General features: G+C 43.8%; 1 protein-coding gene across 1 annotated transcript; it reads left to right on the top strand.

Annotated features, from left to right (window-relative positions):
- Positions 1–425: 425 nt before the first annotated feature.
- Positions 426–4,561, top strand: LOC310861940 (tumor necrosis factor receptor superfamily member 25; the record flags this gene model as incomplete). Its single annotated transcript, XM_083769677.1, has 5 exons — positions 426–453; positions 650–778; positions 1,021–1,067; positions 1,829–1,925; positions 4,145–4,561. The coding sequence occupies 5 exons, from the start codon at positions 426–428 to the stop codon at positions 4,501–4,503; spliced, it is 660 nt and encodes a 219-aa protein (XP_083625803.1). The 3' UTR covers positions 4,504–4,561.
- Between the last annotated feature and the right edge of the window lie 8,034 nt (positions 4,562–12,595).

Genomic DNA, 12,595 nt, shown 5'->3' with positions numbered 1-12,595 from the left:
CGACATTGTCAACATAGGAATATATCTGGAAATGCAATTGTTGTGTTAATCTTTACATGGTTGGTTTTCAGAACCTGTCAAAGAAAAGAATGTCGGAAGAGTTTCAACTGTAAACTGTCAACTACTACTACAACTACAATGACTTCAACTCTGACCACATTGAAGAGCACGTCAAATCCCAAAGTGTCACCACTGGCCCCTGCGTCTCCCTGTCAGTTCCTATTGAGTTATTTTAACTATTTATTTTCATTTTCAAGATGAGTCGTTTGTTATTTGATGTGGTCATATGGTTTATTTCTTAAATAACACTAAATGTATTTTGTGGGGGGATTTTGTGATGATGAACATTGCTGGTGATGCTGGTTTTGTTTCCTTTCCTCATGTCCTTCACAGCAGTAAACCTGTCAACTACTACTACAACTACAATGACTTCACCTCTGACCACGTTGAAGAGTACGTCAAATCCCAAAATGTCACCACTGGCCCTTGCGTCTCCTTGTCAGTTCCTTTTGAGTTAATTTAACTATTTATTTACATTGTCAAGATGAGTCATTTGTTATTTGAAGTGGTCATTATGGTTTATTTTTAAATAACACTAAATTCATTTTGTGGAGAGCTTTTGTGATGGCTTTTGTCATGTCCTTCACAGCAGTAGACGTGTTAGTACCCTTCATCCCAGTGGTTTCGGTGGCTGTTCTGTTTCTGGTCGGCTTCTGTTTCGTCATCCGATTCTACCGCAGCCCTGAAAAAGCTCCCATCGAGGATCCCCAAATCAATGGTAACAGAAAGAAAAAGGTTACATACTGTATCTCTGCATATGGATGATCATACAACATGCATTTTTGAGGGTTGCTACCTGAAATCTACCTGATTTCATCTACCTGAAAGATGTTAAAGGCCTTTAACATTTTTGTTAAAGGCTCCATCCTTCTTTGATGAGCTGAGCAAAGTAAAATAGTTTGGTTAACAATTTCAAACAGGTTGCTTTTTAGAACATGTGCTTGTCATTCATCCTAACAGAACAGCAGCAGCAGCAGCAGCAGCAACCCAGCAGCCACAACACACAGGTTTGTAATATACCCTCTCTTCTATGGGTTCGCTCAAGATAAGTACCAGTAAGACGCCTGGCACTGATGCTTTGGAATGGGTGGTCAGATGAACATATATGAATGGGTGACAGCAGACTGCTGGGCGAGCGCTGGCGCTTTGGCATGGGGGGTAAGATCTTAATTTTTGGGCCTGTTAAGAATTTGTTTTCGCCGGCTGCCGGGTGCGGCTGCACTAATAACTTTGGGGCAGGCCCGTCTAGAGTTTAAATGGACAGGTATCAGTCAAAAGGGAGACATCGAAGAGGAAAGATGGATGGGGAAGGATCAACATATGGAATGTCAGAACAGGTCAGCTCCATATATTGGGGTCAGATGTCGAGTTGCTGGCCAATATCGGGGATCTCCATATATGGGCTTAATATTGATGACACCAGGGATCTCCATCCCATAGTTAACTGCGACCTTCGCAATTACTATGTGAAAGCAGGCAAACACTAAAGCCTGATATAAGTACTTGCTTGTGCATAGTCTCTTGCATCGAGTGTAGAAAATCTACAATCTCTGTCGCGCTGCATCACGTTGTGAGACAGTAGTACATCTTCTATTTTCGATGGGAAACATTGGCTTATATTAAGATTAAGGCAAAAGAGAAGTGGAGATGTACCAGATGTGATGTGATTTTAACTACTACAAAGGATCACAACATTTTTGTGGTGATTTGCATTGGCAATCCAGACGTCTGACAACTTTGCTGTTGTTTTTTCCTCATCTACATTAAGATATGGGATGGACCTTCAATGATATGCTGTCAGAGTCCAATCTTATCTGAGGATCCTCTTACTAGTGCTCTACTGCCAGAAGAACCACAGTGCAGAGGTGAGTTTTATTATAAGCTGTTTGCCACTAGTTTATGTCTGAATGGACGTATGATTTGACATCTGTTATGGCTTGGCTCTCAGGCCATAACAAGGGGAGACCAGACGGATGTAAATCAGCAAAAAGTATTTTATTTAACAATTAATAAAAAAATATAATCAAAGGATTCATGGTTAGCTCCAACTAAGGCTGGCAGGGAACAAACTGCCCAACTAACAAAAGATAATCAAAAACAAGGATGCTCTGATGTGGCTGCTCCTGCTGCCTGCCTGAGGAGGAATGGAGAGACAACATAATTAGCAGTGCACAGCAGGTCTTTTATAGTGTTTGGGACGGACACTGGCCAGGTTGCCCGTAACCGAGCAGTTGTGTTAAGTGGAATTTTAAAGCATACAGTAGCTATTGTGATTTTATAACCAGCACTGTAAAACAAGATCTGCACAATATTGCTGACAGGCCATACAACCCTACTTAGAGTACAGTTTAGGTAGCTTTAAGAACTTCCATAATATTTCCAGATACAAAATGTGTTTAATTAGGCTAGTACTAAAAGCAAATAAGGTCTTTGCTGTTGGCTACTGGTACCCATTATTTCCCTAACAAATACTAGCAATACTGGGGTACACTGGTGGGTGAAGCCATGTGTTTTCTTTCTTTCTTCCTATCTACCCTCAGCCTCCTGACTTCCTACTCTTTCCCATTGACAATGAATGGACCATTTTACGTCATAGGGTAAACACAAACATTGCGTAATACAAACAATGATGACGAAGGTGAGGACGCAAATTGTGATTGGCCGGAATGAGATGATTTATGATGATGTACGATGATGAGAGCGCCCCTCACTTCACACGGGTTTGATCTTTCCAGAATCAAGACCCTTTTCGGGTCAGCTCAGTCAGCATGCTGCATATTTTTTGGGTCAACCTCACAGCACACAGTGTGGAGGTGGAAGCAGGGAAACTGGATGCCTTCAATCATGAGCATCTGTCAGTCGCAGAGATTCAGAGGAAATGGCAGATCAGATAGTGATGAGCAAGTGTCTGTGTCTGTTTGTGGGGCCCTATAACCCTGCACAGTGAGTGACTGCTCTATCTTGCGGAATTCCTTAGACATTGTCAAGATCAGTGTCAGATAAGACCAACCTTTAGTCAAAGTGTGCAAAAGTTCATGATGAAAACATGCAGATTTAGATCTAGATCTAGTATCTAATATGCAGGCCTGTGGAAAAAGTGAGTACAGCTCTTGAAAACGTATTGATTAGATCATTAGAGCATCATTAAAGAGTATAATAATAAGAGTATCATTGAAATCTGGTTTGGTTGTTGTTGACATGTAACATCATGCACCAAAAGAGCTCTCAGTGTCTTTTAGAAGAAAGATGGCTGATGCATGTTTAATTTGTAACCCACTGTCACTGTCCACAACATCTTCTATAAAAGACCACCTGAAAGCTGCTTAGACAAGTCTCTAAGAATCCCAGAGTATTATCAATGGATCTACTGTACAGGCAACAATTAGAAGTTATTGTCGAAGTGTATATAATTTGTTTCAAATCCACTGTGTTCTGAACGTCCGAAAAAAGAGGGTCGCACAAAGAATCTGTTTGCAATTGCCGTTACAGACAACAAAACGTTTTGGGCCATCCGAACTTCATCAGTGTAAATATAAATGCAAAAAACACTTGGGTCGGGTGAATAGCAGTAGGACAGTGTGTGCACAGATAAGGTCAAGGTATTTGGTCAATGCCAGCAGGTATCAAGTTTGGAAACAATCTTAAAAGTATATTCAGTGATTTCACTTAAAGGACCATTCAGGGATTTGGAAAATCATATAAGGAGTTCCTCCCTGTCTCCAGTTAACCCCTGGTTGTAAAAAAAAACCCATAGGTTTCGTTTTTGCCTAGAGGGCCCAGTCTTCATCCAATCATGATCGAGCGGGGGCAGGCCTTGGTGCACGTGCTGTTGGCCTGTTGCTAAGTGGACCTTTCAACATGACAATGACTAAAACCATAGAAGCAAATCCCTAAACGAATGGCTGAAAAATAAGGAATAGAAGGAATGCATGACTTATAGAACGGCCAAGTTCTTAATACTGTGTGCAAAAAATTCAAGAAGGCCCACAGATTTGTCCTAACTTTCTGAACTTTATATTGAACCACAGCTACTGTACTGTACGTTTTATCCTACATGTTTTAACACTAAACTCTTTCATCACAGCCCCTGGACAGGACAGGCAGGCGGACTGCTGGCCTGCCGTCTTACTCTATGCCATCATAAAGGTGGTGCCCTTGCGTAGATGGAAGGAGTTCTTGCGGTTCCTCTCGGTGGAAGACCGGCAGCTGGAGAGAGTGGAACTTGAGGTTAGCCACAGCCTGGGCTCCCTGGAGAAGCAGTACCAGATGCTCACACTATGGAGCCACAGTCCTTCTGCAGCTCTGGATGATGTTTACTCTACCCTGCACTACATGGACCTCGCCGGCTGTGCTCAGCAATTGCAGGAGAGCCTGGAGAACCTACACTGGGAGACAAACAGCAGGCTGAAGCTTGTGGATGTTAGGCAGACCAGGGCAGCATAGCCCCCTCTGGGGCTGCAGTGAACCAAGTCTGAATGGATCATTTTGGATCCGTCAAACACTGATGTCATGGTTCAGCTGCAGTCCATGCGGTTTGACACCTTTTATTTAAAGGTCTATGTAGGTCAGGACTTGAGGTTTCACTTTCAATTTCTGTTCAGAACCAAAAATATACTGTCAACTGCCTGGAAGTGACAATGTGACAGTGTCACTATAGAAAGTACAGACTGACTAATGGAGATGTCATACATTAAGACTATTTTGACTAAGACTATATTATGGTGGACACTGAGTAAATTATATGAATGTGGTGGGGGGATATTGTTCAAGCCTTTTATTAATTTCTTGTGAAAAAGTCAATGTCGCAATTTCAAGTTTCACGATGGACGGATGGTTTGATTGAATACTTTATCAACAGTTTGTAAAAAGTACAGCTGTGCGACTTCGACTTTACACTTATGCTAAAAAGAAACAAAATCCATCCATTTTGTCCCCTATATGGTCCCTTTCTTTTTTCCCTCTACACCAAATTCCTTTGCCAAAAATAGCTACAATCTACAAGCACACAGTGCTGTGCATTGAGACGCATTGTGATTGAGCTTGTAGACCTGCTATTGTTTGCCAAACGTTTGCCGTTAATGCATGCACAGAATAACAACTAAACAAGTCTGCTTAACACCGTCCATGGGCAGAAGTGGGGTATTTAACCTAAATGAAAAAGAAGCATTGAATTACTGGAAATGGTATGGAGGCTCATCAGAGTTTATCTGGTTAATTTAAAGAAATACTATATATTTGTGTTCGTCTCCATACGTTAGCCTGAAGTAGCATGATAAGATATTTCAATACAATTGTGCAATCAGCATAGAATTCAGGGCCTCAGGACAGTACTGTATATCACACTGCAGGGTCCCAAATAGTTATTAACAAAAAAATCATGCAGGAAGAGACAGCAGGAATAATGGCAATTTGTTAACCTTTCACCCAGTGCAGTGCCCTCTGAATGTTGATGTTTTAGCAATTAACATCACTCCAGTCTTTCCTGTATCTCTTCTGACATCAAGAAACTGCAGGATGAAAGTGAAGTCTCACCCACATGTTGCATATGAACTCATTTAAGACACTGAAATTCCCCAAAGACTAGCTGTCACATTTTCCCCCTATGATTGTGATGTACAGATAGGGATTTGACTCAGTTTTGTTACTGTATATTGCAGGGGAGAGATAACCTTTTCGGTCACTTAGCCGTGGTCACCCAGTAGGCGGCTACCAGACAGTGAAAATCTTCAGACATTCATCAAACAATAATAATGATTAATAATGCTTAAATTGTTTTTGATAAATTCTGTTGATCACCTTAATAGCCCAATCTGATCACTTGATCACTTGAAGTACAGTACAGTATATTACTTTAATATTTCAATGTAAGATTCACTGTTGTGATGTTATTATGAGTATCTCACTTTGAGAGGTTTATATTGATAGTAAGTAGCCTAAATGTTTTAGGCCTACTTCATGGTTTCAAATGTTTCGGTTTGTATTTTTATGTCATTTCTTACAATTGTATATAAATACCAGACTGTGGAAAACGACATGTTTTCTTTTCAAATTGTACCACTGAAGATAACCACATAATTTTAATAAAATGTGTCTTTAGTCTTTACCACTCTGATCATATCCTATAAAAGTCTCGACCACAAGATGGGAGTGTTGGCTAAAGATGTCAGTGCAGCCAACGCTAAATAATGCTCCCAAACACATTGGTCAGAATAAAATGTATGTGAGTTTGGCTGATTTTCGCTCTCAAGGCCAGGGCCAAGGCGGATTAGTGCAGTCTCATGAATTGCAAATGTTTTGCTTTGTCACAAAGAAGCTCTGCTCTCACTTAATATGAAGTTACTACTAGCATGCATAGGCTACCCGAGGCTACCGTAACCCTACAGCTACACTGATTCAGTGCTCCTCTCGGACTCGGACTCAAGCTGTAATGGTTTCCCATGGCAACCGGACCCATGCGCCCGGGAACAACAGAGTTCTCACACTCATAGTAAGTCCATTACGACTATTTAGGAAAGAGAAATAACGTAGGAATGTGAAGTTTTGTTGTATTTTTTTCCCACGCTATTCTTCTCTATATGTAAAACGTTTGAATAGAATAGTTTTGTACTTTTGTTATATCTGCCTATGTGTGGTGGCAGGAGTTGCCTTCGTTTTTCCACCGAGCTGAGGAGGGATATTGAATTACAAAAATGGGACCATGGTTTTGTGTTCTGAGTCCGTCTCAGGAATTTCGATAGCCGTTGGATGAATATGTTAGGAAAACATGGCATTGGTAACGATTCATTTTCTCGAGGCTGAAATTCAAGCTAAAAAAAATACAACCTTTTAACTTAATCGCGGGCAAGTTGGGCAACTGCTCTACTTGGCAACAACAAGATGCACAACAGAAACAGAGGCAGGTGACTCTGAGTGAGTGGCTGTCCAGAGATATGGACGTCGGTATTGGTTGTATACTGTATAGCCTAAGCCTAGGACAAACGTACGGTATTGTAGACTAATGAGAGTGCCAATTTTCTTGTAGGCCTATAGCAGTGTCTTTATTTGCTGCAGAATAAATATGCACATTGTGAATTCAAAATATGTTTTTAATTGATTAGACTGTAGAAAAGTGCAATCTGCAGCACTCCAGTTGCTTTTAAATAGCTTACCATATTTTATATAGTTTTAGTTTTCCATCAAGCATAACTATATATTTTTTGTATCTCATTCTCAACCTCTTTCTTTCTTTCTTTCAACAGGTCCCATGCATATTTTGAACCCATGGTGAACGAGACCGGCTGCCCGAACATGACATCTACAGGTCGACCTGTGGCCAAGGTTTCTGAGCTGTGTAGGGACGGTGACAAATGCCTTAATGCTGGAGAGTTGGGAAGGGCAACATCCCTCTACACCTCCGCCTTCAGGACTCATGCCACCTCCACTGTGTCTCACATGCGAGGCCTGGAGAAGTGCAACCTGGCCAGGGTGATCTCCAATCTGGAGTCTTGGCTTGACGGTAATGGGGAGGACCAGGGCTTGGAGAAAGGTCTCAATAAAGGCCTGGCTGCTGTGTTTCTATCCACGCTCAGCCCCAACAACATATCGGCCACCATTTTCAAGATGGAATCTCTCCTTCAGAGTGGTGGTCAGGGCTGTGAGGAGATTTCCGCTCGTTGTGCGGCTCTCCTTGAAGGGAAGAGGAGCCCTCGTCCAGAAGGTTCCATGCGTTTGGTGTTGGAGCTCACCCGTGCCCTGGCTTGCTTGTTCTCGGAGCCCCACAGTAACAAGGGGCTGAGACTTTACCTCCAAGCGTACCAGAAAAACAAATATGAAACGCTGACACTGGTCAAGGACAGACAAGCTCACCACCTACCCAAAATAGTGAAGGCCTTCTCGGATAAAATATCACTTAAGTGTTCATCAGCTTTAACATCTGATGTGGAATCAGAGTTGAGCACACTTGAGGATGAGTTGGACCCAGAAGCTTCGATGGAATTACTTGAGCTTCTGTCAGCTGTCTCCCCTGGGTCCAGGGAAGTACAAGAACTTAAAGCGGCCCATTTGTTTTCGACAGGCACGTTTGGGGAGAGTGCAGAGGCATACTCTGCCATTTTGCAGAACAGTGCACTGCAGACGGGCATAAGCAAAGACAAGGCAGGCCAGGAGTTGCCACCAGAGAACAGAGCACGACTCTTAACCAGCAGAGCTGCAGCCCATTTCTCAGCTGGCGGGCGCGCCGCAGACGCGTGCAGGGACCTGGGAGAGGCGTTTGAGATCCACCCCGCCACCGCGCGACTGTACTTCCAGAAGCTCTTCGTGGACCACGGCACAGGGATAGCCGCCCGTAGCCACCTCCGCCAGCAGGCAGAGAGGGGCCTGTCCGGCTACAGGGAGAGGGTCTTGGTTCGTCCAGATCTCCGGTCCACCGAAGGAGTGGAACTCCTGGATCCCGTGATCACCCAGTTGAGGACACTGTGTCACTTGGAACCCGACGGGGGAGGCAGAGAGCTGCGAGTTCGCCTGGCTGACTGTCTCCTACTCCGAGGGGAGCACAGGGAGGCCCTGTCCATCTGCAGCCAGCTAGCTGCTGCCCCAGGGCACCAGAGCTACCAGAACACAGTACAGGTGACTTGATTTATGCATTAGTCTATAAGAAGAAAATGTTTCTGGCCCTCCATTTATTACCTGCTTTGTCTCTTACATAATAAATACGATCACATTAATATTGTCTGGTCACACACACACACACACACACACACACACACACACACACACACACACACACACACACACACACACACACACACACACACACACACACACACACACAGGGGCCGAGGACAAACCTTTTACCTGCATTTTTCACATCTGCCTTTTATAGCGCCATGCTGACTTTTGTAAAATATTTTTTTTATATTACTCCAGATTCTGTCCAAAAATCGCGCAAGTCGTTAAACACTATCTCTATAGTCATGTCCTCAAGATGGATCTGTCCGATATTTCATATTCCATCCAAATTGGCTATAATTGGCTTTCAAATGTACGTGCAATCTTTCACGCACTCTCTTACTAGGCCCTATTTTTTTTACAGTCTATGTACTAGGCAGAGGAATATATCCCACCCTTTTTACATTGGTTTATGTTATAGCGCCACCAACACGTGGATTTTTGCAAAACACATTTGCCTCAAATCATCCAATTGCCATCAAAGGCATATGAAGAAATGGCACCCTTTTCACATTGGCCTATTATTGCGCCACCAGGAGACCTCAACCTGACCTGGCTTCTTTTTCTAGTTCAAGATGTTTCTATATGGCGGTCTTCGTACATCTCTGAAACAGAGCATCTGCAAAAAAACTGCATAAAAAATATATCTAAATGTGCAGGTGCTTCGTGGCTACGCGCGTCTTCTCTCCGACGACCACGACGGGGCCATGGAGGACTTCCAGGCGGTGATGGAGCACAGCGCCCCGCATCCCTCCAGCTGCGTGCGGGCGCTTTGCGGCAGAGGGCTCATCCGCATGCTGGGAGGCAGTCACTACCTCACGGCCCTGGACTACATAACGGCCAGCCGGCTGCAGTCCCAGGACACGGCGCTCACGGTGCGCTGCCTGGTGCCTTGGAACTGCCGGGGTCTGCTGCTCACGGTCCTGCAGGAGCAGGGCAGAGTCATGCTGGAAGGCACTGCAGAGAAGAAGAGCTCTGGTCTTGGTGAACAGTCCCAAGAGCAGCAGCGGCAGCAGAGAGATCAGCCCCAGGCCGCCATGAAAAGGGACAAACACAGAGCAGGGTACGGCACATTTATAGTCTCACTTTCTCACGTAACCATCCTCATTTTGGTAACATAATTTCACTTTAAATCACTTCATCCAATTCTCACTAATTCTCACTAATGCTAATATATACAGAATTGTTTGTGCTTTTTGTAGGTTGTGCTTTTACAAATTACTGTGTGATGTCTATGGACAAATATTTTGACAATATATTACCTGTAGATAATAAACATAGAATGTTTAGGCAATACAGTATTAAAGATAGTGACCCTAGTCCTAATTATTGCAATGTCTAAATTACATTTTACAAACTAAATTCTGCAATAATCATAATGGGAACTTAACAAAAATGATTAGGAAGGGAATAAGGAACAAATACTTCATTAATGTTTTTGTTTTCTCCCTCTGTGTACACCAGGACCCCCAGTGGGGTTCACTCCCTCGCTGTTTTGCTAATGGAGCTTCAGCCCGGTGCCGACGGGCCTCAGATCCTGGCAGCCGATGCCCTGTACCGGCTGAGCCGTGTGGAGGAGGCCTATAGGCTGCTCCTGGCCCTTGGACCTGCCAGCCCAAGGGCCCCAATACTGGCACGCCTCGCCTTGCTGCAACTGCACAGAGGATTCCTTTATGATGCCAATCAGGTGGGTAATATGTCTGTAAACTCCAGTGTTAACCAATAACCACGCCTTTCAACCTATAGCTTAACTATTTTGGGCATTTCAATGTGACATTCCCAGAATAAGGATGCTAAGTAGCTGGATTTATGAAAAAAAAGTATAAGTTAACAACACTGCGGATATTACTGTCTAAAAGCTAAACTTATTGGTGTTCAAAGGTGTAAGAAATAGCCAGCCACTATATGTTGGAGGAGTGACAATTATAGGTGGAGCGCTCCAAATCAAATTCAGTAGTGTTGACAGTGTTTCCCCTGGCAACGGTTCTCCCAACGATTTGTGACAGGCATCATGGTTTTATTCCTAATTCGTCCTCCCAGCTGCTGAAAAAGCTCATCCAGTGTGGCGACACCAGCTGCTTGCGCACCCTGCTGGCGTTGGCCCATCAGAAGGACAGGGCCCTGCTGCAAGGTCACTGCCACTCGGCCTCCAAACGCATCCTGGACGCTGCCAAAGATGAGATCAACCTCCGGGAGGCTGTGGCCTATCTTTCTATCGCCATCATGGCATCTGGTGAATACATCTTTGATTTGTTTGTTGTTGATACCTTATTTCTTATTTCTTATTCTTATTTCTTTGTTTTGAGGCAATGCAACTCAACTTGCAGTTGCAAGGAGTTGCATTGGTGTGGACTGGCCTTAAGACTTATCGGTTGTTTCTGTAGAGAAATGAAATGATTAGTATTATTTTGTTTTGTGTTTTAATGCAGGTGGTGGGGCAGCAGACAGCCTGCTGGAGAGAGGAAGGTGTTATGCCTTACTGGGTCAGCGAAAGACAGCCATGTTTGATTTCAGTGCCGCTCTTAAGGAGAACCCGAACCACGTACAGGCCCTCTGTGGGAGAGGCTTCACACATCTCATGCTGAACCAACAGAAGGCACGGTTGCATATCATGTCATTGTGAAATTGCTTTTCACGCTGGAAATTGCTATATGGATAGACATCAATTAGTTTGATAAATCATTTAGACTTTAAAACTTTAAACTTTTGTAAAAACATTTAGATCATTTACATCTTGATTTGAATCTTGACTTAAAACTACATTAATTATTTTTAAAACATGGTTGGAGGTGGTCTAGATCTCTCTACTCATCCATTGATAGATATTGACCCTGGTGGCATTGTCACTCACTGGGTGACGATGTCAATAAAGTTGTTTTAAGCAGGCGGATTCACCGGTTTGGTGTATCATTGTAGTTCGAATGGATCATCGCATTGCAATGGACTCTTTCTGTTGGGAGATAAAACCTACAGATTATAGCTTTATATATAGATTATAGATTATCTCCGTTGGGAGATAAAACCTACAGATTATAGTTTATAGGTCAATTGAAACGTGAAAAACGTGAAAAACGTCTCTTGTTTGTCACAGGAATGCACTCGGGATCTCTTGGCGGCACTTCAGATAAGCTCCGATGTAGTCGTCAAAGACATCCTGTCACTCAAGGATAAGGCACGGAAACTGGTGTGTGACTGGCTGCAGCAGTACTGCCGGAGCAATCTGTCAGCGATGCTGGCCGCTAAGGCTGTCCCCTGCAACGAAGAGCAGCTCCGAGACGCTTTCCTGATTGGTGGAGCCCTAATGAGGACGGACTGCAGAGACCCCAGGTGGCATCTCCTTTATGTGGACACACTCTTAGCCAAAGGTGAAAGTGGAGCTGTGCGAAATATTGTACCTAGTATTCTCAGCGAGATCCTTTGTCTATTAGTGCAGGGGTTCTCAACCTGGGGGACGCGACCCACCGGGGGGTTGCCAAAGTATTTTGGGGGGTCCCCCCAGGTTATTGTAGCGGTCAATTTGTATTGGGGGTGGGGCGGGGGGCACGAGACATGGCCAAAGAATTTCCGGCGGTCCCCAGCCAAAAACGTTGAGAACACTGTATTAGTGTACTTTTGAGAATTGTTTACAGGGTTGTTGTTGGAATTGACTATGCAGGGTTCTTGTTGGAATTGACTGTAATTGCAATGTCTTTTTCTTTCCATTTTGTATATTTACTGGTGAGATGTAATCATAAGCCCCTTGTTTCGTGACGGCCGCACCTGAATTCCTGCTAATACTTTCAATTTGCTCCAGGTGAGGTGAAGGCAGCAGGGGCTCACCTCTGTCAGG

Source organism: Protomyctophum parallelum (assembly GCF_964188405.1).
Source record: "Protomyctophum parallelum genome assembly, chromosome: 7".
Taxonomy (NCBI): Eukaryota; Metazoa; Chordata; class Actinopteri; order Myctophiformes; family Myctophidae; genus Protomyctophum; species Protomyctophum parallelum.
Note: the sequence above shows the minus strand (reverse complement) of the source record. Positions and strands in the feature narration are given on the sequence as shown.